This window comes from Aricia agestis, chromosome 10 (assembly GCF_905147365.1).
Source record: "Aricia agestis chromosome 10, ilAriAges1.1, whole genome shotgun sequence".
NCBI lineage: Eukaryota > Metazoa > Arthropoda > Insecta > Lepidoptera > Lycaenidae > Aricia > Aricia agestis.
This window is the reverse complement of record NC_056415.1, coordinates 2,865,980-2,893,394: the sequence shown is the minus strand read 5'-3', so window position 1 is coordinate 2,893,394 and position 27,415 is coordinate 2,865,980. Positions and strand designations below refer to the sequence as shown.

At 36.1% G+C, this 27,415-nt stretch overlaps 1 protein-coding gene across 1 annotated transcript in view; it reads left to right on the top strand.

Annotated features, from left to right (window-relative positions):
• The window catches only part of LOC121731330 (serine/threonine-protein kinase DDB_G0283821), a 181,108-nt gene that overhangs the window by 23,752 nt on the left and 129,941 nt on the right, over window positions 1-27,415 (top strand). The window contains exon 2 of the mRNA XM_042120724.1: window positions 21,480-21,635. Within this exon, the coding sequence (XP_041976658.1) occupies window positions 21,504-21,635 (132 nt within the window). The 5' untranslated portion in view covers window positions 21,480-21,503. The remainder of the gene's footprint in view (window positions 1-21,479; window positions 21,636-27,415) is intronic.

Here is a 27,415-nt window from a genome sequence, read left to right as displayed (position 1 = left end):
GTTTTAAATATTATGACTTCTTGTGAGTAATCTGTAGGTTTAGGTAGGTCTTTATTTTTATCTAGTTTTAATTAAATTATATAAAATTTTGTTTCAAAATTTAATTCACAAAAGAATACCTTGGTAAGTACTTTACAATAATCGTGGACTCGTCGGACGCCCGCTAATCATAATATTATTGTCAGGCGCGGTCCGATAGGGGGGGTCACAGGGGACATGACCCCCCCCCCCAAAATCTAAGGTCAAATCTCAAAATCTTGCCAAATAATAAAAGAAAATTTCTAGCTATTCCCTAACCACCACTGCGTCCGACCTTAGACATCTGTCAACCCAGAACCATCCGAGGGTGCAGATAAAAAAAAGATTAGTGTAGTGACTATAGTGAGTGACCCCCCCCAAACCGCGCCTGATTATTGTAACCATTTAAGTTAATAACTCAATATGTAGATGAAATTGTTGAAACAAATAAAAGGCATAATAGTCTCGTATAGAGCTGCAGATGCTGGCATAGAACAAGGGAAAGTGGCGAAATATTATTACAATTCTATTAACTCCAAAACAAAGCGATTTAGGACCAATTTCACCAACGTCTGTTAGTATTAACAGATTGTTAAAATGTTATGCTCTTTCATTCATATAAAAAACCAAAAAAAGGTAACGTGATACTAATTTGAGCATTAACTTTAACAGTCGTTGGTGAAATTGTGTGTAAGTGTTATTAAAATTTTTCATTTATATAAAACAAAGTTCAGATTTGCGTACCGCTAACAAAAAACAACACTTTAACATAAAAAGACTCACAGATGAGATTATTGCGGACAGACATAACAATGGTTGTGCCCCCGACCTTGACTGAACGGTGAGCACCCCCGATCAACCCGGCTGCGGATTAAATCGCCTTCACACGACGCGGGTACGACACGACAAGATAGATATCGCGAAGCAGGTTAAACAATAAACATATTATAGAAGGGTTGAAGCTTTGCTTGTCTGTAGTTATAGGAAATAGAATAAGCCCGGTGAACCTTACCTTGGGTAGGAACCAATTAAGAATCCTTACCAGAAGCCTAACTGGGCACTGCAAGCTCAACAAACACCTAAACAGAATGGGTATTTGTAGCATAATGACTTGCAGATTCTGTGAGCAGGAGGATGGAACACCTATTCACCTTCTCCTCGACTGCCCTGCTCTACTACAGAGCAGGAACAGGCACCTTGGTCGCCACGAATACTCGTCCACAGAGGAAATTCGTGGCACCAACCCCAACCATATCGTTCAATTTATGAGCAGTATAGGGTTGGGGATGATACTCTAGTGCGAAGGAGTCACAATAGATCCTCATGGGTCGCAGTGACGTCAGGGCTACAGTGACCTGCCTTCTTTAAAAAAAAAAAAAAAAAGCCCGGTGAAAATTATACAATAATGTTATGGTCTCAACGACCATCAAATCCAAGAAAATCAAACGTTACCCGAGATAGACAAAAGAAAGGGAGGTAGAAAGAGAGTTGGTAAAACTATGGATCAGAAAGCTCTAGTAACTGAAAAGTACACATTTTCTTTCAGCTCTGAAAACATTTTTACCTTCTGTTTATTGTTAAGTATACTAAACTGTATTTATTCTAGGTTCTACAATTAACTGAATTGCAGTCATTGTGTTAAGAACTGAGGTTGTCATAGTTTCAAGGTTGTATTCTAATCATCCCATTTTGGAACTATAATGACACATACTTTGTTCGATTGACGATTGTGTAATCGATCGAGACGCTATGAATTATTCAACAGATGCAACAAATTAATTTTGTTTGAATAATTAATCAGTTTATATACCATCACAACATTGTTTAATTCATGCGTGTGTTTTATTAGGCGTTGACGTTTATACAATATGTAATCGTAAGGTTAGAATAATACAATCATTTGATCTATCAAGCAATAAAGTAGAATTTCAATGTTAATAAATCCAAAGAAAAATACGGCTTTTAAAACGTAGAAACTTATCTAAATAGTTTAACCAAAAAAATTAATTAAAAATAAACCAGCGTTTTTTCTAAACGAGTTTTTGATTCCAAATTCAAAATCGAAAAATTTACTTCGTACGTTATGCAGTTATTTTGAAATCCAATGAAGGACGTAGAAGATTTTATCCCACAAAAAATATTCCGTTCGGAGTTGTGGGCACCATTTTGCTCATACATAAAAGTGCTATTCGTGTTAAAAGGTCAGCCATTGGATATAGACACGATAAATTACGATAACTTGAGGACTGGAGATAATCCGCGGAATGCGGACATTTTGGATTTACGGTGTCACATTCGGCACAGCGTGTGTCAGGTCACACATGTTGTGCCAAATGTGACACACGAGGCACCGTCGCGGATGCACTTGATTTATAGAATACCTACCTACCTAGATTTTATGCAGACCTATAAACTACAGCGGTAAAAGCACTATAAGCTACCTCAGACTTTGGTCTTTGGTAGCTCATAAGTTTTACACAGAGTACCAAAGAGTTTGCACAAGTTTTAAAGTATTCTAGATACAATGCTAAACAGGTAAACCTATTTGGCAAGTACATTTTGGCTAAAAGTATAAGAGTCATTGAAACTACGTAGTCTTTGCATAAATATTGGGTCAGTAGAAGACTAAAGTTGGCAAAAGATTCTGCCCTGGTTCTACATCTCTCACACTTGGCCTTACAAGTAATGAAATTTTAATTGTGTACTGTATGAAAATTTGAGAATAATATAAACTTAAATTCATAAGATTTAAGTTTAGAAAACCCCCTCAGAAATTCGAATAAATTTCCTAGCCTGCAGAGTCCAGAGGGAGAGAATTTAAATTTTGATGCAAAGATTTCTCCGATAGAACGAAAATTTAAATATAAATGCGGAGTGCCTTAAGCTTGAAATTTAGGTGTCTAGGTTCCGAATTCAAATTCAATAAATATGGCGGGTAGTTTAAAGGGAAGTCGTCCTAATGCTGGGCTTTGGGGCCAATATCGCACCAGCCGTGCGGTATAAAGACGCTACGCTTGTTAGGGTTGCCACATACTCCTCAAATTTTAACACTGCTTATCAAAATTTTCTTTTCAAAGTTTGATAACATAATAGATCTGGCCCTTCGTATTATTGATAATTAGCTGCCAGGCAATGACCAAAAATAAAAAAGTTTTTGAAATTGAATTGGCAATTTCGCAAAAAATATATTAGTTAGCAACTTTTAAATTTTCACTTATTTCGTTTAATTTTCTTAATTACTTTTTTCACGCTGAATATTTAATCTCACTAAAGATGGCAGCCCTGCGCGCTGGTGTGTGCGTTGCAGACGTGTTCGGATGCGATCGATACCCCCGTCTGCGCTGCACTGCGGCCCGGCCTTGCACACATCTACATTATCATTGCCACTCACACACGTACCTACACCTTTATCATTGGTTTTTCACACATCTGTATACACACATATTCATTGGTATTTGGTATTCCATATTTCATGTTTGCCAATCAGCTACTGAATATACTCAAAGAGATAAAAGAGAAAGGATGGGTGAAATACAAAGAACTATTAAAGCGGATTGGAGGTATTTTATCGGAAACCGAGATAAATCACTCGTCAGGCGTAAAAAGTTTTAAATGCTCTACACAAAAATTTTGCAGTAAGAAGGTGGAACATACTTACAAATTGTAGTGTTTTTAAACATCAGCTTATAAAAACTATGAAAAGAATTTGATAACATCGCTTATACTTTTCAAAATTGACTTTAAATAATATTATTATAGTCTCTATATTGTAAAGCCTCATTTCTACCTACAAACATTTTAAAAAACAAAACTAGTTCCATTTTTAAACTTCAAAAAAAGAATTGCATTTCATGTATGACTAATCCTCAAACGGTGTTAGTGATAGCAATTAAGCCGGCCCATATACATGCATATAGGCGGAGGTCACGCGCCGGAAGCTGTATAATATAGTCTATATCCTCGATGGCCGAATGCACCGTTATTTGTCTTTGTGTTTGAATACTGTCCATTAGATTAGTCTTGTTTAAGTCTGGACATCAATAAGTACGTAGTGTAGTTAATAACTTTTCCATTGTTGTCTAAGTTATGTCTATTCGCTCTATGCCCCAAATTCGGGGTCCGCTGTCTTTTTCAGTCATATAAATTTACCAATGTGCCAGACAGAGACAAATAGACCTTGTATTTTCGACGTGTGAAAATTAAAAAAAAAATAAAAGATCCTAATAGTTTTTTTAAAGTATGACAAGACCGGCTACAAAAATTATAATACGCATTTTGCTTCCTAGCTTCATAGTAAAACAAATAAGGAATGATTTATCTTAACGTTTAAAATAGACTAATGGGACATAATGACACGGAAGTTAACCTAATCGGGATAAAAACGGCAATGACAAGTTTAGAAACAATGGTTTGTCGCGCGCCGGCGCCCGCGGCCTTGTGTAAGGCCTCGGTCACACGAGCGCTAGCGTTACGTGCTGTTATACAACCGTAACCGTAAGTGTATATAATATATGTAACATAAATTATAATAAAATAATTTTATAATATATAAGATAATTATATTATAATAATCTATACATCTATACTCTATACATATAAATAAAATAGGAGTGTCTGTTTGTAATATTGAAAGAGCCGTTTTTTACTACATGCATATGAATGTACATACGGCACATATACCAAAATAGCACTTTTTACAATTTTTGTTTGTCTGTATGTCTGTCTGTTTGTTCCGGCTAATCTCTGAAACGGCTGGGGCAATTTTAACGGGACTTTTTTTGGCAGATAGCGGATATAATAAGGAGTAACTTAGGCTACCTTTTAACCAACTTTCAATAAAGGAGGAGGATATAATTTAAATTTTTATATTTGTTCATACATATTTTGTAATTTCAACTTTGTAGCTAGCGCGATGTTTGAGATATATCAGCCTGCAGACCTACGAATAATAAAAACCAGGCGTAATCATGCCAAATTTCGGCCGTTCTCCGTTGCGCCAAAGCTCGTTTATCGCAGGGGAACCGTACATTTTTCCAGGAAGAAGTAGCCTATATCCTTTCTGGGACTCAAATTATCCCCATTTAAACCGATTTTGCTGAAACTTGATATGGGGATACTTTGAGTCCCATTGGGCGTGAAGAGGTAAATACAGAAAGACAGACACACTTTCGCATTTTAATACTATTATCATTATAAATAATTGATCCTCGATGAGTACTGGGGTATAACAGTAGTAGCTACCGCAAAATATTATGTTTTTCCAATTAAGAAGAACTTACCGAGAATGTACCCAAGGCAGGGAAAACAAGCACTAAATAATTAACAAAATGGTGTGCCAAGCCAAAGATGAGGAGTTGAAAGATAAACGCAAATAAACAGGCTAATCCTAAAGCTTACAGTACCTAAAAGAGATTTACATTTTCTAGATTCTAAAAGAATGCGGGCTAGCAAACACTTGACTCAAAGTTTTCGTGTAAGCTCTTTAACGACTTTGAATCCGGCAAATTTTGAAGATGCAAATTCACCTTCAAACTAACGAAGGCATACAAAGTTTGCAAGACTCGGCAAGCTGCACAAATATATTATTGTTTTCATTCAGTCGCAGATCGCAATAGGATAATTATTGTTTATTCATTTTTAACGAAAGCTCAAGATTCTTTTTACTTTGAATAAGGATCAGGTTGTTATTAAAGTTCCTACACAGAAATTAATTAATGGATTTTGATGAAATTTAGTATGATAGTACTTTAACAGGCTCTGAATTTTCGCATTACCTTTTTCCCGAAGAAAACCCTAGTAAGTAATATATTTCACGAAGAAGCCAAAATACTTAAAGATACACGATGTATTGCAACTTAGAGCCAAAAATAGTTAAGAGCCCAACTACACGACGTATCGCAACTATTTCAGTCCCGCGCGTGACGTGGTTCTATTTTGACATTGACTTTGAAATGTGTCTTTGACCGTATCAGAATAGTGCAACTAGATTCCTGGCGTGTGCCAATAAATAAACCGGGAGCGACAGGCGTGCCATTGCACGGTGCATAGCGTGATTAAGTAAAATTTATTATGATAGCGACGTCGCCGTTTCAGGGGCGCTCCTAAAGATAAGTTTCTGATTGTGATTATGCATTTGTTTGTAAAACGCGAACCAATATTCAAACCCCTTTAATATTAGCTGATTATTTTTTATCTACCAATTAGACTTTTATTATGTAACTTTGAAGATCAACGCCAAGCGCGACGGGCAAGTTATTGGCCGTCGCGCTGAAATTGTGCTGAAGACCTGAAGACCTACTTCACGAGCAAATTTCAATGTTTCGGCCGAATGATAGGGCCGTTTCCTACTCTAAAATACTTTCATTCGAAATTTCGGGGCACGGACCGAACAAAGTTAAACTTCGGTCGGATCCGAAGGTTTGAATGCGCCGTTTCTAAGTAGGCCTCCTAAATCGAATCAGAGGGTTTAAATCAGGCCCACTTTTTTCTTTGTGTTTTAAATTAACATTTAAAAGTTACAAACAGTTTAAAGCTACTTACATCGTATTATGGACCTCTGACATTCAGTCTCATTATTCCCAGCAAATTGTTTTCGCGCGTATTAATTTTCCCAGCTTACTTTCCGATCTTGGGCGATAATGCGGCCTAATGCGGTCGTTAGGTGGTCATTACGTAAGGTTTTTCCTCCAATCTCACCACATAATGTAGCGAGAGTGATATGGAAAATCGTAACGAGCCTCTATAGAAACTATTGTTAAAGTATGCTTAGGAGTTAGGACGACTCTAGGAAAGGCTTAAGTGTAATTTGTTATGTTTTGATTTGTTTGTCTTGAGACGACAGGATATAAAGTCGCATTTAATGGTTTTTGAAGCGAAGCTAGAATTATAAACTGTATAAGGATTTTTTTTTAATGTAATTTGGGGCCGTCTATGGGCTATTCGCCCATATCCCTTTTTGCTATCTTCGTATATAGGTTTTTCGCACCGAGGAGTGGTGTGGCGGTACCCACAATTCGCCTAAGAATCCTACATCGTACTATTGAAGTTTCGGAGTACGGCAAGATATATTATACAACGCATGAAATGACGTCAGTGGGTTTCGGCCTGACCGAGCATGCTGCATGCAAGCATCTCTCTCGGTTGGAAGATCTTCCTTTTCGGCCGCCACTAACAACGTTAAAAGATCAATAATTTAAAAGTACCTACCTCTATTATTATAAGTCTGTTTAAGCTAACCACAGAGTAGTTACCTAAATTGTCCTTATAAGTTAAAGTTAAGTGTGTTTTACTATTAAGGCTACGTGCTCTACGACTACAAATTACAATTAGTGTTAAACAAAATCTTACGTCAACGTAATTCGCACATACATAAAAATACTTGAGTAACCGTTAAAATCTTTGCTTAGTCATCCATCCTATGAGGAACACATTTTAAACTTTGAGTACAGATATACATAGTTTAAATTCAAGTGTGTTGTGTCTCAGATCTTAATTTAAGTAACAAGTGCTGCCCGATGTACTATTGACACATTTAATAAAATAAATAATAAAAAAGCCAGCCACGTGCGAGTTGGACTCGCCCATGAAGGGTTTCGCAGCAGCAATAAGGTTTATTTATACGTGGGAGAGCCATGCTTCGGCACGAATGGGCCGGCTCGACCGGATAAATACCACGTTCTCACAGAAAACCGGCGTGAAACAGCGCTTGCGCTGTGTTTCGCCGAGTGAGTGAGTTTACCGGAGGCCCAATCCACTAACCCCTACCCTATTCCCTTCCCTACCCTCAACTATTCCCTTCCTTTCCCTTCCTTTCCCTTCCCTTCCCTACCCTCCCCTATTCCCTCTTAAAAGGCCGGCAACGCACTTGCAGCTCTTCTGATGCTGCGAGTGTCCATGGGCGACGGAAGTTGCTTTCCATCAGGTGACCCGTTTGCTCGTTTGCCCCCTTATTTCATAAAAAAAAAAAATTAGAAGGTTTTTGTTTAATTTATTTCAGTTGATTTAATGAAAGTTAAATTAAGGTTTACCATTCGTGACGTATCAAAAACTACTTACTAGATCTCGTTGAAACCAATTTTCGTTGGTAGTTTTTATAGTAATGTATATTTATGGGCGATGGCGCGTAAATATATACATCATAATATATTTATGGGCGAGTCCAGCTCGCACTTGGCCGGTTCTTTTTATACTTTAGAAGTTAGAGGGGGGGAATTATTCCTCAGAAAAATGGTACGTTGATAAGGTAAGCTACTCTGCAGCCTACTCCTAAAATGTATAATGTGGTATAACAATTTTAAAGCGGTGTCCTATTAATGTCCACTTATTTCGGAATAGCTCAGCCTATTTCCCCAACTCAGCAATCACATAAATCTCAGCTAGAACTAAACGCCTACGAGCCGATTACAGTTTTAATCAAATATTTTACGATTACTTAAGCCTAACTACCTATCTAGAATTTGTCGTAAGGTTATAAATTAATTAAAATAAAGTTAATATTAGCCATTAAATTGGTTAATTATGTTAGCTAGTTTAGCTTTTAAATATTAACCTTAAATTAAATACGTTGATAATGGCAAAATTATGTCTAAGGCCTATAAGTATAACAAAATGCTAGTTTATTTCTCGACTTATATCGACTTATATTTTAATTTCAAAGATCCATCAATATTTGTGAATTTTGAAACGTTAAATTTACCATTTTCGTTGAATCTTTAGTTTTACCAATAATAATTTTGTGTAAACGTATTTTAACAACTCCACTTTAAACCATGACTATAACCGGCCACGTAATATTTACACAGCGAAGAGCACTTGTGCAGTAACGATTTGGAACAGTTTCGAATTGTTTAGGGTTGGCAAAAAACTTTAGTCAAACATTCAAATAAGATAGCAAAGCTGTATAAATGAACAGATAGAGAGTTATAATCAATATTCAAGTCAAAATATTAAAAAAAACGTAAGAAAAAGTTGACAAACGCAATTTTGTTTCTACACGCATTATAAAAGTTATAAGTTACATAGAGCTTACATTTCTGTTAAGGTCTCACACAAAGCTATGATGGGTTATAACCAAGATTGTAGAGCTGTCTGTAACACAGTCGATGTCGATCATGGGCAATTACAGAAGATTAATATGCCTCTCTGCACAATCCTAAACGAATGTGTAGAGGGCCATATTGTTCCATCATTTAAAGGTTATATTATAAAGAATGATATCCGGTTTTTAAAGAGCACAGTATTTTTAGAAGTGTGTAAAAATACTGCCATGTGCCAACCCTAAATCTCGCAAATTTAATTGTATCAACGGGCAATAAACCAACAGAACATTTTGTTTACATTACGTAATTTACAAAGTGTAAATATCTGTTACATCCTTACACCTCTTACCTGGTTGTATTTTACTGTTTTAATGTTTATCTGAACGTAATGCGCATTGATATTTTATCAGAATTTTCGTACAATAGAAAAATTGCAAACATACTTTTCATCTTAAAACTGTGTAAAAGCGCCCTAAAACCCGTGCTTTTTTGTTGGCACGGTGCAGTTGCTGCTTAGTTCTTAAATAACTTCTAGATCTTGCTATAGGTTTCATTGAATTAAAGAGACTCAACAGATCTTTTTTTAATGCGATCCAATGACCCTTTACACTTTCAAAACTTTCGTTCATTTTATTTTGTAGTCAATAGATCATTTGAACAATTTTATCGACAGTAAACTTGCATTTGTGAGACCTTTCATATTATTGTACACTACAGAGAATGGACAATAATAATTTGTCATCGTATTGCAAAAACTTGCGAAATGCACTGAACGATTTCTCCCCTCAAGGTTTCAGTAATTTGGAAGCATTCTACTAATTATGATAAATTAACTTTTATTTTCGGTAATGGTAAAATGACAGTTCCATTTATAAAATTATTATTGTTAATTTTTTGCTGGCAGCTGTAGTATTACTTACTAATAGTACATTTACGTTTAAATATGCAATATTATGATATTATATTACCGCAATATTACATACTTACATAATATATTAGAACTAGCGACCCGCCCCGGCGTTGCACGGGTATAAAATATATAGCCACTAAAAAAAAAGAATAAAAATGGATAGCCACGTGGTCTACTTCTTATCTGTGCCAAATCACATAAAAATTGCTCCAGTAGTTCGCGAGATAAGCCCTTTCAAATAATTTTTCCCGTTTTTTCCCCACATTTTTTTCTATTTTTTCTCTCCTATTAGTCTTAGCGTGATAAAATATAGCGTATAGCCTTCCTCGATAAATGGGCTAGCTAACACTGAAAGAATCATCAAAATCCGTTGCGTAGTTTTAAAGAGGGAACAAAGGGACATGAGGGAAAAAAAGCGACTTTGTTTTATAATATGTATAGATATAGAAGTATTGTCTGTCCGATCTGTTTAGCTAAAATACTATTATTCTAAAATACAACTGGACCAATTTATAGACGCTATTGGTAACAATTATTATAAAACTTTCTATTAGCTCAATAGTTTTACTGGTCTATTTCCACACAACCTGTGCTATTTATTTTATATGACCCGGATTGATTGCTTGCAATATAATCGATAATATAGTTACAGTATTGACAAAATTGCGCAACAGAGTCTTTATAAACACCGCCCCGGAAGATGCCCAAATATGTAAAAACAATTAAGAACACAGCCGGTTTGACAATATTTATATCAATATCGTATTCAGTAAGTTATTAAAATATATTTTAATATCTTTCCGATGTAAGTAATGTATGAACTTTTTTTCTTTCCTTGTAATATAAATATGAAAATAGATAATATCGAATGCATTTAATAATAAATTACACACTGCAATGTGCATGTCAAATGATTATTATGCTATGATAACATAGTAATCATATAAAGAACGTATTTTATTATTAGGATATTGTACGCAGTACCTAACGGTGTAATGCTGCGTTTTCACCAGAGATGTGTTGCGAGAAATGTGTTTTTAAGAATATAAGATCCAATAGAATCGTTGCGCTGAGCGAGGTCACGTCAATGAAGCGATTCTATTGGTTCTCAAAAACACATTCCTCGCAAGTCGCAACACATCTCTGGTGGAAAGTCTGAAAACGCAGCCTTATGCAGGCTTAAGAATGACCTACAGGCAATTTTTCACCACTTGAAATGTAACCCGAGCCAAATCGTTAGCAATTTCCGCAAATTTAGTGTGACAATGTCGTATTGTTACAGCCTTATTCCAGCAAAAACATTATAACTTGCTTAGCCCCGGCTCGAATATCATAATTTAGCAAATGTTCGCGGCTATAAAACGATACAATTAAAGATAATTTTGGCATTTATTGTCAAAATGTTGCCAATTATAAAAATGTTTGCAAATTGGACGTTTTAGCACTCCTATGTGAGATTTGATAAGCTTTAAGATTTATGGTCTTCCTACATTTTTTAAAACATATGGGGTCATTACAGTTAGGGAAAAAATCCTATTTAATAGTACTGTGTGTTGACTGTAAAACCTACACTTAAGTACTTTTTCTTGAATTTGATGATTATTTTTCTTATAAATGTAGAATTGTAGGTACCTACTCTAGATTCTAGAATAATAGAAAAAAGTAATAGATATCTCTACCGAGCGGAGAAACTAATATTATTATTAATCTACTCAAGCTATTAGATATCGTTTTTACATCTGTTGACACTTGACAGTCTTAAAATGCAGCCCGTTGAACTTTTGAAGTTGTTACTTTCGTGTTCAGCAACAGCTATAATCGATGGTATAGCTTATCTATGGAATTTATAATAAATATGATTTATATGCAAATAATCGGGGCCCCGTTATCTGCCCGATATAGCGGGCGCCCGCTAGCTCCCGAGGGCTAAGTCCGCCCCTGAATGTCAAGTTGTGGGTTCCTCATTCCTTGCTCCAAGTACCTCGGGCGTGAGCTTCAATCACTAGTGTGTTATATCTATATTTATCTAATACTAGCTGTCCCGGCGAACTTCGTGTTACTTTAAAACCTTGCCTGGACTTCAAGGATTATTTTAAGACTAAAATTAGCAGAATCGGTCCAGCTGCTATCGAGTTATAGCGTTACTAACACAATTAGAAATCCATTTTATATATAACTATCTGTCCCGGTGAACTTCGTGTCACTTTAAAACCTTCCCTGGACTGCTACGAATATTTTAAGACTAAAATCAGCCCAAACCGTTCAGCCGTTTTCGACTTTTAGCGCGACTAACACATTTGAAAATCCATTTTTATATATAAGATATAGATATAAAATTCTCGTGTCACAGTGCGAGAACTCATCCAAAACGTCTCAACCGATTTTAATGAAATTTATGTACACTCGTTATGCCTGAGAATAGGTTTTTTTATCTACTTTTTATATTGAGAAACTTTAACTAGAAATAATTTATATTGCAAAACAATATTATAACTACATGACGTCCGTAGTATCTCTATACCAGCAAAATCAGTTAGGTGGTTCGGGCGTTAAGAGGTAACAGACAGACTATTTTCGCATTTAAAATATTAGTATGTATGTACTAATTAGATATAGGTTTCACCTGTCCCTAGTCTCGATATCGAAGTTAGATGTCAAAAATGCATGGGATTTGACATCTAACTTCGTTATTGAAACTTGCGAATTCAACTTGACTAAGCACCCAGTACAGTTCTTTGCTATTAAAAAAATGTGCACAAACATATTATGTTGCGTGTGTCAAATTAGAGTTCCAGTAAGGAAATATAAATAAACCAACCTCTGGATAGCCAAGTAACATTTGCTATGTGGTTGGCATGTCTAATCAGTAACCACATACCTTCTGTATTCGAAAATCATAATTCATATCTCTTTTTTAGTTAAATTCTCAAGGTTTCCTAAGTAGGTTTATCGTTAATATATTAGATACCTGACAAAAGGGAACAGGAAGAGATAATTTTACATAGGCAATTGTCATTATTATGTAATTTACTACCAGTATTATGAAAACAGCTAAACACAATAATTTCGTAGAGTTGTCATATTCAATTAAAATATGCCCGCAGGCTTTTGAAATTCTCCGCCTTATTTACTTACTGATTCTCCCAATTATAGTGGAGTTACACGTAATTAGTAGTTGGCAACACCGAGTTTATTAGCTTAGTGACAGTCGGTAGAACATAATAACAGTGTTACGTGCTGTTATTAGTGGGGCAGGGACATAGAGCGTAGAGCAATACTCTTATGAACTTTACTTTAGAACGATACGACAGCAAAAGCGAACCTCTTTAGCAGGGTTTTATATTCTTATAACGGCTTAGTTAAAAAAATCGGCCAGGTGCGAGTCGAATTCGCGCACGAAGGGTTCCGTACCATTATAGAGCAAAATTAGGCCAACATATTTTGTGTTTTTTGTATGGAAGCTCCTCTCCTCCTCTCTTAATTTTTTTTAATATTAATATTATTATTAAATATTAAAGTATACATAAAACTAAGGATTGTGTGAAAAATTCAAGTACCTACCTGTTGCTATTATTGATATAGAGCAAAAAAGGCCAAAAAAATCACATAATATGTTGTATGGGAGTCCCCCTTAAATATTAATTTTATTTTGTTTTTAGTATTTGTTGTTATATCTGTGAAAATTTCAAAAGTCTAACTGTAGCGGTTCTTGAGTTACAGCCTGGAGACAGACGGACAGACGGACAGACAGACAGACAGACAGACAGACGGACAGACGGATAGACAGACAGACATCGAAGTCTCAGTAATAGGGTCCCCTTTTTACCCTTTGGGTACGGAACCCTAAAAAAAACGAAAATTAGACCGCGGACGCAGCATAGGAGTGGAAATAATATTCCCCTTTCTTTCTACCTCGTGTCGAAAATGAATGCCTGCTGCTGCTTGTGTTTTTAATTCTGCGGGCACTTCCGGATTGCTACCCGTTGCTTTTTCGCGCAGTTCGCAGTTTATTATCTATGTTTTTGTTATTGTTGACAAGTTCTTAGTTACTTCTCTGTGTGGTAGCTGAGTCATGTTCCCAGAAGTCTTATCCTATTAGTAGTAAATGATAACTATTATTATACGTCGTATGCACTACTTTGTCTCTGTTTCACAACGTTAGGTTATAAAAAAATGCAAGCTGAACTACTATTACATACTAAACTATGAAGATAACTAATACTTTGTTTATCTTCAGGTAGTATAGTCGTAAAGAAGACATACTATTAATAATAATAGTATCAGCTTTTTTGTCATTTTTTAATTTCATTCACAAACGAAAAAAATTGTTGACAAGTGGTAAGATATGTCCTTGACTGTATCTAGCTGGTGGTAGGGGCACAGTCAATGGGCTTTCCTTAAAAATTATAACATAACATTCGCTAAAATTTTCCGACGTTGATAATTTTGTAGGTATAATAGAAACTAGATAGGAGAAAACTTGTTGATAAAAATAAATTATTCATTGTACTCTCATATAGGTAATATCGAGCATCAACTTTTACTATCGTGCGACTGATAACACGCAGAGACGGTGATGTATATGGTTTGTCGATATATCGTAAGTATAGGCTAAGCACAACTTTAAGTTCGGTGAAACTGAAGTACAATATCTACCAATAACGTGCAATAGTCAACGATCTTAAGACAGTATTCCGGCCTTCGCAGTAAACGACCGCGACTAACAAAAGATCAAATTAAATGCCACTTTATGAACTAGAGACTATAAAATATTTGATTTTCTATATACAATAGTCTAGTGCTAAAAACACCACTGATTTTTTTGTGCCACAAACTAAAATGAAACCAGTAGCTTAGTTCATAAGGTGGCTTTTTATTTGAATTGTCGATCATTGTCGCGTGCCGCGGAGTTCGAAAAGAATATTTTTTTAAATTGTGTATATTACAGCAGCCACTGATTTACCTATAGCGTACCGCGAACGCCACTCGCCTCACCATCAGAATAGACCTCACCTAGCCGAATAATCTTAAAGTCGTACGCGGCCTATATTTACCGGTATCGAAAGTTAGTCGATACTTCATGTATATTAATACATCGACAAAAACGCGCCTCGCCATACATAGAAAAACAAGAAGATTTTAATTGGGTTTCATGTATGTTGCGAATTACAACTTTCGCACGTTAAAAGTTATTGTTGTATTGTTTATAGTTAACACTTCATTTCAAGGTATTATGGGTTTTAAAGGACTTTTTAATTAAAAGAATTTTAAATTCTGTACTTTGTCTTGCATTGTTTTGTGGCCCGTTTTTTGCTGGTAAATCACGTTTAATATTTGCACAGTATAAAAGACTTAAACGCGCGCCAAACGTAAATTGCAATAAAATATTATTTGTATTTCTAAAACTTCTTCTGCAATAACTTTTAAGTATTTTTAATACTAATTACTATACTTATCCAACTAAGTCCTCACGACCTAACCTGAACTTTTGTTCACCTTAAAATAATAGCGGATCCCTGGTGAGTGATTTATGTTACTACATGCAGACAAGAAGTTAACTACAATTTTTATGACATTAAAACAGCGCTATTAAGTTTAGGGCGAGAAGCGATGAGAACTCACATTCAGCAAGCAGGTTTACACGCTAATTAGTATATCACCGTTAATGGCATTCAACTTCCTTACACTAATTGTGCCAATAAAAATTGCGCAAGCGCAGCCCACTTCCTCGTCACAAGACACAAGTGGACGATGCATATCGCAAAATGCCCACTTTACACTCTGTGAACGCGCGAAGACCGCGAGAATGAAGAGAAATAATGATGATACCTTCATCATTATTATTTCTCTTCATTCTAGTAGTAAGGTTCAAAGAAATGGTTCTTGTCGATACGATGATAAGAGATTTTGAAAGAAGGCAATCAGGACAAAAAGTAATCAGCTCTCTTGAAAAATTTCCGTTTAGTAAAAAAAAGTATTTTATACACAACGAATAAGCAGTTTACTTGCTATTTGACCGAGCTTTGCTCGGTATTCGATAAAATACGAGTAAAATGACATTATCTAAAAATGATTCCTAACTAGATCGATTCAACGCCCCCGAAACCCCCTATATACTAAATTTCATGAAAATCGTTCGAGCAGATTCTGAGATTCCAATTATACATATATACAAGAATTGATCGTTTAAACTTTAAAGATATAAGATAAGATAAGCTGCTCAGTCTTTTTTTATCAAAACAAACAAATTACTTTTCCAATGTAACTAACAATTAATATAGCAACACAGTTTATCATACAAGTAGCTCTTATTCGATATTATCATCAAATAACATTTCTTTGAATCAAATCAAATCATCTTTATTTTAAGTTAAAGGTAGTTAGGGTTAGGTTAGGTTACATTTGTTGTGTCATGCAATTATTCGCAGAAGTGTATAGCGGGCTTAATAGTTGTGTAATAATACCGTTATAATGACCCGGTGTGCGACGACTCTAATTCTTAAAATGGACTGCAATTTTTAGCACGCATTTTCGATTTTAGGACTGTGTCACTAGAATAACAATATACATTTTATACAGTAGAGTCACTCAGCTCTGAAATAATATCAAACCAGCTTAATGCAGTTTAACATATTGTTGTGAGAATTGTTAACATAAATCATTGTTTTGGTAATTTACAGTGACCAGAAATCACTCAAGTGTCTTTGAATCCGGCCGATTAGTAAGTACATGGTCTACTGTATGTATTTATATTGTGCTATAATGGACTAGATAGGAATGTTGGTCAAAACTTGTAGGTCTTTCGCATAAACAAACGAAATTTGAAACCAAATTTGAAAGTCTATAGAAATATGTAAAATATATAATTCATGGAACTTCACAATAAAAAATATTATTTTATGTTCCGTTATGTTTTGACTGAGAGGTTACTGTTCTGAATTTAAAACCTTCTTTAATATGTTGACCGAGTCATTTATTAAATAAACCGTTATCCTTACTACCAATATTATAAATACGAAAGTAAGTAAGTATTTTTTCGAAAAGAGCGCTTTTTTAAACCACTCGCGCTGAACCAATTTTTATGAATTTTGGTATGTATACCAAAATTCATAAAAATTGGTTAAAAATCGGATTGTATACAATACTTGGAACCCTGGGAAAGAGTTGGAAAAGAGACGCTTAGAATGGCATACTTTGGTAACTCGCATGAAATGTCTTTTAAATTAGGTTATTTCTTCAATAACGATAATATTTAAAGATTAAAAAAAATATTTAATAGAGCATCTATACTTTTGTGGATAGAAAATAGCCTTTATCCTTTCTTGTTGCCTTATAATATGTATGCCAAGTATCATCAAAATAGTATTTTTGTAGGTGATATATGTTTCAAGTGATGACGATGACCGGAAGCTTACCTAATATTGATCTTTTCTCACATTACACGTGTATTGTGTAATTAATCTGTTTACAATGCTCTAGTAAAATTTATGTAGCCCGCTACCGTTATATTACCATGTAAATATTGTGCAATTTATGAATGGATAGCACTTAACGTTTTTTACACTGAATTTTTACTTTATGAGTTCATCTTTAAAACTTGTTGAAGTTCTCTTAGATGGAGGATGCCGACCCGAATCGGCAAACGTTGTTTTGCCACATTGTGTTATTATAGTATAGCTATGAGGGTGAAAATTTAGAAAAAATATATGTTTATTTCAATGCTGAATCATGAAAAATAAAAGAAGAATTTGGCCAAAAATGAATTGGACCCTTAAAAGTTAGTACTCTTGTCGCTTGTAGATTACTGCTGAGTGCCTAAGGATCACCGCTGCAAATTTTAGAGTGGCAGAGTCGTCGACATCTTGACGTATTGACGGCAGATCTGTGGAAAGTACCACATATCGGGCGATCAATCATACTGGCAACACTGACCACTGACGAGCAAAAAGAACAAATTGTGACTCCTTGATATGACAGATATTGATGCGCAGGCTTTTTATATACCTAGTTATATAAACTTTAACCTTACAACTACAAATGATCTGTCTTTGTCCGGCACATTGGAAAAGTTAATTGCTAGATAACGACAGTGGACTTTGAATGCGTAAATATATTTATTAGTATTTAAGAGTTGTTTATTTACATAATTGTAGTCAAAAACGCAAGTTAGAAATCTTTATACTAAACTATAATATTATGTTTCTCCGCACTTTAAGGCTGCGTTTCCACCAGAGATGTGTTGCAAGAAATATGTTTTTAAGATCCAATAACATCGCTGCGCAGCCATGTCATGGCAAGCTTACGTCAATGAAGCGATTCTATTGGTTCTCAAAAACACATTCCTCGCAACATATCACTGGTGGAAACGCAGCCTAAGAGTTTGTAATTAATTTACGATTTATTTTGTGTGAAATCACGCCATCACGAATATATATTGAAAAGCTAACGCCCGCAACAATGTTACGCAGAAATTCGCTTATAGCGCAGGAACGTTCATTTTTTTTTAAATGAAATAAGGGGGCAAACGAGCGAACGGGACACGGAGAATAGGGTAATAGGGGAGGGGAGGGTAGGGGAGGGTAAGGAAGGGAAAAGGGCAGGGGATGGGGCCTCCGGTAAACTCACTCGGCGAAACATAGCGCAAGCGCTGTTTCACGCCGGTTTTCTGTGAGCCCGTGGTATTTCTCCGATCGAGCCGGCCCATTCGTGCTGAAGCATGGCTCTCCCACGTATATTTTTCTGGGATAAAAAGTATCATATGTCTTTTCCCGGGACCCAAACTATCTCAATACCAAAATCGGTTCAATGGTTTAATCGTGAAGAGGTAGCGGACAGACAGACTTACTTTCGCTTTATAATATTAGTACGGATTATCATCATTTATCATCAACAACTAAACCGATATTAACATCTACATATAAACCAAGCTTACGTAATCGAATGTATTTCGTGTTATTTTCTATTGATAGGATAATTGTAACTGTTCTCTAGCTGCAATTAAACTTATAAGATTTATGTTGGAAATAAATAGGAACTCCTTTTGTGGACTTTACATTCGCCGAGTCCTGCAGGGCTGCCGCATGAAAGATTTTCACCGTAGAATTTCACACCATAACATCACTAATAAAGAAATTTAATAAATTTGTTTATTATATATATTCGCTTATTCTTTAAAATTAAGGCCAAGCGAGCAAATCGGTTACCTGATGGAAAGCAACTACCGTCGCCCACTTACAACATCAGAAGTGTATCAAGTGTATTTTAAGAGGGTAAACGCTCTCTTTCTGATGGTTTGCAGGTTGCAGTGATACGGAAATACTGCTGGTGACAGTTCGTTCCAGAGTTTTAGGGCCGCGCTACACCGGAATGGCAGCGGCGAGGCGAGCACTTTCAGCGTCATAATTATGATTTGAAACTTTATCTTCATTATTGTAATACATAGTATCGCTTGAGAAGTCTACGGCCGCCCGTGGCCGCGATTTCTCAAGCGATACTACAATAATGAAGATAAAGTTTAAAATCATATGACACTGAAAGTGCTCGCCTCGCCGCTGCCATTCCGGTGTGGCGCAGCCCTCGTTGCACATTTTGTGTTGTGAAAAATCGAAGAGATGCCAACCCTATAACTGACCAGTGCGATTAATTATTCCTTTATTTGTATAATTATTTGAAGTTCGATTCCGCGTTCACTTATCGCTGTAATTTGTTCAATGATATAAATGAGGATGTATATTATACACACTTTCGCATTTATAATATTAGTATGGATTAATTATTATTATTATTTTTCTTATGACTCCAAGAAACAATGAATAACAAACAAACAAGAAATAAATTAAAAATATACAGTTTTGTGCATCGATACGCCGTTAGGAGTTTTAGTTTGTAACAGTGCAATTTTTCATGACATTTTAATTTTGAAGCACATTAATTTAAATGATGATAAAAATTACTGATACATAAAATAAAATACAACATTGAAACATTATGGCTGGGTAGGGTCGACTGTACTGAATGTAGTTTGAAGAGTTCGTTAAACTGAAAATATTTTCCTCTCAATCTTTTCCCGACAGAGTAAATCAGTTACATAACATTTTATGTCCACTGAACCTGCTGTCTTACGACCTGCAGGGTAATTTGAATTTTAAGCTAAAACATTAGGGTTTGAATTAGAATACCTGAAGTATTGTCGGCAAAATAAAGTTTCCGATTATGGTAATGCGTTTAAAAGCTGTTAACTGAGACACTGAAATTATGTTGCTTTATATAATTACTGGGCTTCCTGCAAGAAGTTTAATATTCAATTAAAATTCCTTGTTTGGCGTTATTGTGATTGTGAGCGTTTCCTGGCTCGATTTGATAAGACAAGCCTACAGCCTAGTTAAACCACAGCCATTAAGAGTGAGAAAGTTCGATTTTTTATGTTTGTCAAATTCCTTTTTTTAAATATCTTCGGTTTTCCAAAAATCGAAGCTTCAAGTCTATATAGAGTATTATAGAATAGCATTGGACATTTAGGTACAACATGTAAAATTACTAACCCTCCACTACCCTCCACGATGGGTGAAGAGGTGCTAGCTACAATGATTAATATTATTTACAGCATGCAAAATATAAGTTAATCGTTATTATAGACGAACATGCCCTCAGCCCTGCACACGTTTGTAATAGCTTGTTAGGTCGAGAGGCCGCATTATATTTAGAATTTCGAGTGTGTGCTTATCAAAATATAAATTAAATGACGTAACTTGTGAAACTGCCCGGTGATATAGCAAGAAAAATCGCTCTCTAGTCGAGATAGACAAAATAAATGGAACACTTAGCACTTTCATAACGCTAATACGTGGTTACACTACAAAGTTATGGCTAAGTAAAAACGATTAGCGAGGTTTGCTTTTAAGCGAAAACATGTCAGCTTAAGTGTTAAACGTAAACTATAGTTAGCGGGATGTAAAACAGTTAATGTCACTATAACTTTTAACTTTTTGCAATATCCTGCGAATTCTTTAGACATCTTTGAAACAATGTCTCTTCACGATAGCTACACTTAGGTAATGGTTTGAAAAGAACATTTTTTATTGTAAGCTAATGACCTACTAACTGACCGATTTTTTTATTTTATTTTCCTAGCGGCAACTGTAGGAATCTCGTCTCCCAATGCCGGACACATAAGACAGTTGCTTCTCACTGCCAGACCATCTCAAAGTCTAATAATTTAGGCCATATTTAGAGGTGATTCGTTAGATTTGTATCTACTGTGAGAGTGACACGTAGCCATTTTTTAATGAATAGAAAAAGAAGATGGCGAATTCTTCTAGAGCTCGACAAGGCTTTAAATGAACGTGGCGAAAAAAGGAACTTACGCTGCCATCATACATAACGCAATTTTGACATGTTTTTGAAAGATCTCCTTTGTCAGCAGCGCCCCGTCCACGTTCATTTTAAAGCCTTGTAGTAACTTTATTTGAATTTTGTATTGTTTTTTTAAGTAACCTTTTATTCTTTTTTTACAGAGCATGCCGCCGCCCGCCTAAGGCATGAGCGTGCGCGGCGCGGGCGGGCAGCGCTGCCAGCTGATCCTGCAGCGCTGCCTCGCGATACACCTCACCAAGCCCGGCAGCGCGCCGGACGACTTCTGGATGTATGACTCCGGATATCTGCTGTTCCAGGTGCGTGTAGTTTGTTACACTTGTTAATGTAAAGAGATCAAAGTAGAGCCCTTTGTTTTTTGAACTTGAGATGAGGTCCGACTATTCGAGTCGGACCTCATCTCAAGTCAACCCATCCCACAAAAGCTTACAAAGCAGCTGAAAAAAATCCCACTTAAAAATATTTTAGGTGTATGTCGAATAAAATATCCATATATTGTGCTTTTGTCAATGTTTAGTAGTAGTAGTAGTTGTGGCAATGTTTAGGGCCTGTTTCACCACTTCCTGATAAGTGACGAATAGACTATCCACCAATTAACTTGAAATATCAAGTATAGAGAATCTGTCAAAAAAGTTGTGAATAGCCTATTCGGCAATTTATCAGGAAGTGGTGAAACAGGCCCTAAGTATCTTCTAGGTAATTATTAAGTTTCAAGCAGAAGTATTTTATTTAAGTACCTGAATACATTGCGTTCGGTTTTCTTTAAAAACTTCACGCAAGTTATTTGAAAACATCTGATCTATATTCCCTCTAACTTCATGCTAGTCAATAGTTAATAATGCATTTCAAAACATGTGCATCTATGAATCACATGGAGTGATGACGTCACACGCCACAAGTCGGGATAATCTGGCGCTGCGGCAGCTGGGTTACATTACAGATCACATGCAGCTGCGTAAACAGACATAAACTCTTAGGGCCAACCCACACGTACCACAATCACACCACATCGCAACGACAAAATGTCGTCGAGCAGTACGTGTGAATGGTGTCGCTGCTGCTTTTTGTAGTTGCGTTGTGGTACCGATAAAATGTCGACGTGGTTGCGTTGTCGCCACTGGTTGCGATATGGTTGCGTACGAAAGTCAATGAAACGGAGGGAAGAAGAGCGCGTGTGGTGTGCACGCACTATCATTGCATCGACGCAACGTTGTGGTAGCGATGTGGTCGGCCGTGTTTGCGATGTGGTCGATATCACACAAGTGGTCGACAAAATGTGGTACGTGTGAATAGTCCATTTACAATACGAAATATACGCCCGACCACGTGGTGTGGTTGTGGTTGTCGTGTGGTTGTGGTACGTGTGGGTTGGCTCTTACAGGGTAAAATGCACTAGTTTGTAATTATTAAGACGTGGTTACCAAAAAAGTGATTAAGCACAGCTTCAAATATTTTTAACTTCATAACTTAATCTTTTTCATGGTCTTTCTAGCCGGATCATTGGATCATTCAAATATTATGTGAAGTTATAAATATTTGATGTGGCAATAACCACTCAATAATTAAATTTAAAATTAATTAACCATTGGTCAATCCACTTGATCGGGAATAGTTTAGAATGACCTCGATACACGAGTGCACTAGTGTTGCATTATGCATTTATTTTCATCGAGAGAACTCAATAATTAATTCAAATGATATAATTTATGTTTGGTCCAAGTCAAAGACTTTTCTTTAAATATTTTTGGCGTAAAAAGTTATTTATGGGCCCACCACTGTAACAGACGATGAAAACTCTTAGATATGATACGGAACTCGAGATGTGTATTAAATTCTAAACTGTCTTAAGAACCTGGGAGACAGTACAGGCCCGTGATAAACCAAGCGATTATGAACGTGTAGATTCATCTATTGCCCATGATCGACTTTGATTGTGAATGTTATAGAGCAGGGGTTCCCAAAGTTATTTTGTCTACTTCACTTTGAGAAAAAATTGTTTGAGCGCCCCCAATTGTTTCAATTTAAAATGTATCCAAATGAAATAAAATCACAAATCACCCCCCAAGGCAACGCCCCCATTTTTTTCTGGGTCCCACACTGCCTCCCTTTAGACCTTCAGCGCCCACAAGGGGGCGTTATCGCCCACTTTGGGAAAGGCTGTTATAGAGCTTTGCAATCATAGTTATCCATCATGACGCAATGTGTAAAGGAGCTATTATACAAAGACAAAGTTTTGACCGCTTTACCATAACTGACTTTTCATCGGTGATATTCCAGTAATCTCAATAAGTAAATTCCAATACGATTCGATAATCTTAACGCCTAACATAATTTACGTCGCGTCTAGACGTTGCAATTTGAAACCAACTGGTCAGTGGCGACAAAATTCACACATTACTGGCACCACTGGAAATAGAACTCTAATGATATAGCTTTAAGATTCTAATTAGGTTTTAGCACCTTGACCGTTCGAAACGAGAGCATTTAGATTAAACATGGGTGATATAATTTATGTAACAGATAGAGCTAGTTACTGTGATTCTAATTTCAAACTGTTGGAATTAAATTCACGCCATATATGGATCCTATTTAATAGTTATAATGATTATGGTCATGGTCTTCTACACATAGTGTACATGACCTCATACTTATAGTCAGATATTTTAGTAACACAATCACGAATATTGTAGGGTACCTAGAGTACAAATATGGTGAGGAATATAGTACTTTATTTTCCATGAGGATTTTTTAACTTTAAAATAATGACGTATTGACTAAGTTATTGTGTCATGACCCTCCTCTTCAAATTATGTTAACTTGAATGAATTTTATAATTTCTCTAGAAATCCCAGTAAGCAAGTTATCAAAGGGATATTATAATACTTTGGTTACAATTTACATGATATAAATGAAGATTTTACTTATATAATATCCGTGTATCAATTTAGTTTTCGTTTGCTTTGAAGATTTCCTTGATCTAGAAGATTTATAAAGCCTGTGACACAGTAAGACTAGCAATAAGCGCATTTTGCCATGTGGTGATATTATGCCCACAAATGTTATAAAAAAGTAAGAAATGAAGCTATAATATGTCGTGTAGAATTTAAAAATAATAATTATAATTAAATACTTCCACACCGGTTTCGGTGACAGTGGCCGGTTTCATTGAAAATAGTTACGCAGGAGTGATTTTATAGTGCCCAAACACAAGAGCACTCACTATTCCTTTACTCTCATAACCCAGTGGGACGGAAGACCGACACGACTGGCGAGAGATCAGGCACAGGACCGACTTTTTACATGCCCATCCGACGCATGGATCATCTTACTTGTCAGACAATCAGGTGATAAGCCTGCATTGTCCTAAACAAACTTGGAAATAACATGTTTCCAACACGGGAATCGAACCCAAGTCAAGAGTGTGCTTATACATAGATATTCTAATTAAGTCGGTTTAAGCTTTAGTTTAGTATTTAAGCTGTATTTAAGTAGGTAACTTTAATTGACCTTTTAGTTAACTATACACTGTTTATTTAAATAGTTAGTTTTAAGATTGTAGTTATCTTAATAAAAAAAAAAGAGCACTTTTTACCACTGGACGACGGAGGCGTTCAATTTAGAAATAACAATAGCATGGCAGTCGCTAGCTCCATCGTGTATAGAAGCCCTAAGTCGTAATTACACTGGCTCACGACGCTGGCACGGTGTAAACGCTACCGTGTAGAAAGTACAAAGGGTCAAACAAACCCTTTCCTTTATTTGTTTGTTAGAACAATTGTACGTAATAACAACATTAGTATTCCAAGTTGTACTATCAGAGAAGTTGATTCCTAGGTAGATGGCGGACCTACGTAATTTGGCCGCGTTAATGGACCAAGAGCCCGCGAGGGCCAGAACTTCCTTCGCTTTCCACCCACCCTTAAACTTTCTTTAAGTAAGTATTAGACTTTGAGGGTGTCTAGCAGTGGGAAGCAACTGTCAAAAATGTCCGGCACTGGAAGACGAGATTCCTCCACTTACCGCGAAGAATAAAGCTATGGGATGTATGGAATTGAGCTTTACTCCTTCTCAAAGGTCAGTTAGACCGTCAGAGAACCGAAACTCCATAGTTGCTGGTCGTTTTTACCTCTGTAAAGGTTACAAACAGGTAAACTTTCAGCTTTACGAAACGAAGGAAGGTCTGGCCCTCGCCGGCTCTTACTCTATAAGTCAAACCCATCCGACCGATCACAGCTAACATTGAATTGACATACACATGAGGTAGGTCCGTCAACTGCTTCGGAATCAATTGTGCTTGAATTGTACATTAGTAAACTGTACGAAAATAGAGGCCTAGTGTAATTTTTTTTTAATTATTTTTAAAGCTTAACAACCATAACCGACCGACCGACCGAGCGGTGGAAATGCGAAGCTAGAAATATTTACAGATTTTAAAGACAAGACGACGGATCTTTTCTTCCGTAGAAAGATAAACTTTAGACTATGGCAGCTTAACCGACGATATAATTATGCCTTTTTATTTCGTGTACCTTAGCTAATTTAGCTACAGTTTAATTAAAACAAGTTAATAACTCGGAGATAATTAAATTAATATAGCTAAATTAGCTAAGGTACACGAAACAATATTCCAATAAAATTACACGGACACAAATTCTATCCCGCATAAATCAAATATTTTTATTTGTGCAATGTTAACTGAAAAAGTTATATTTATATATACTAACTGTAGACTGTAACACAAAGGTCCCAAAAGTTAGTCGTTTGTCTGATTTGGTCTGTCGTCGGCGTGTAATTTCCTCCGCAGACAGAATACGAGAATTCAATTGCGTCTACTTTATTCTGGTCGTGTGTGAAATTTCGGTTTTGTACAGACAAGCATGATAATTGAAATAAAAAAAACGACTTTTTATAGTTTGCCCGCATAAAATTATTGATAAAAAAATATTGTGATTCCCAATTTAAAGCTTGTTTTGAATTTCGAATAAATAAAAAATTGGAACTACTCCTTATTTCGTTAACACAGTTTACTTTAATGTGTAAGCGAAATTACTACCACTGCTACTAAGCAGGTCGTCGTTAAAATTTTACCAAACCTTGTATCTCAGATAAAATAAAACAAGTACATTTGCCAATACAAGACATGTTTTCACTTATTTTGAAATTAATGAGGCGTGAGCCGTGATAATTCAATTAAACATTTAATTTTAAAATAAACGAGACAAATAGAAACTTCGTCCTTCAATTTGCAAACCTTTGACTGGTGTACCAGTTCTGATATTTTATGTAACGTATAGAATCAGTCAATCGAGTTTAAACGACCTGCATACGTTCAAAAAGAGAACATATTCCTTCTTAAAAGGCCGGCAACGCACTTTCAGCTCTTCTGACGTTTCGAGTATCTATGGGCGACGGTAGTTGCTTTCCATCAGGTGACCCGTTTGCTCGATTGGCCCTTAATTATTTAAAAACTTTTTACTAATAAAGAAGTATCATAACTTATTACAATGTTATTTGTAACCGGATAAGATCTTACTTCTTATTAAGCTTACTAGCCTAAGCCTACCCTAATATTACTGAAAAGTAAAATGTAATACCAACAATAATAATAACTCCCACACCGGTTTCGGTGACGGTGGCGAGTTTCAATGAAACCAGGCCAGTAATTATAAAGGAGTAATTTTATCGTGCCCAAGTATGTGCGCAGTACACAATACCGCTCTCTTCCTTTACTCCCAGTGGGACGGAAGACGCACGACGGAGAGATCAGGCGCAGGACCGACTTTTTACATGCCCATCCGACGCATAGATCTTACTTGTCAGAAAATCAGGTGTTCAGCCTGCATTGTCCTAGCAAAGCTTGGAAATAACATGTTTCCAACGCGGGAATCGACCTCCGGGTCAAGAGCCACGCTCTAAACCACTAGACCACGGAGGCGTTAACACCAACAATACTGCATTAACTATTAACCTACAAAGGGCTACGTAACGCGAAATCGGGTCATTCTCGAATCGGTTTCCTTCCGTCCCTTTTAGCCGCAGTTTTCTTTGAAAACATCACCCATACTTGTTTATTGTGAAA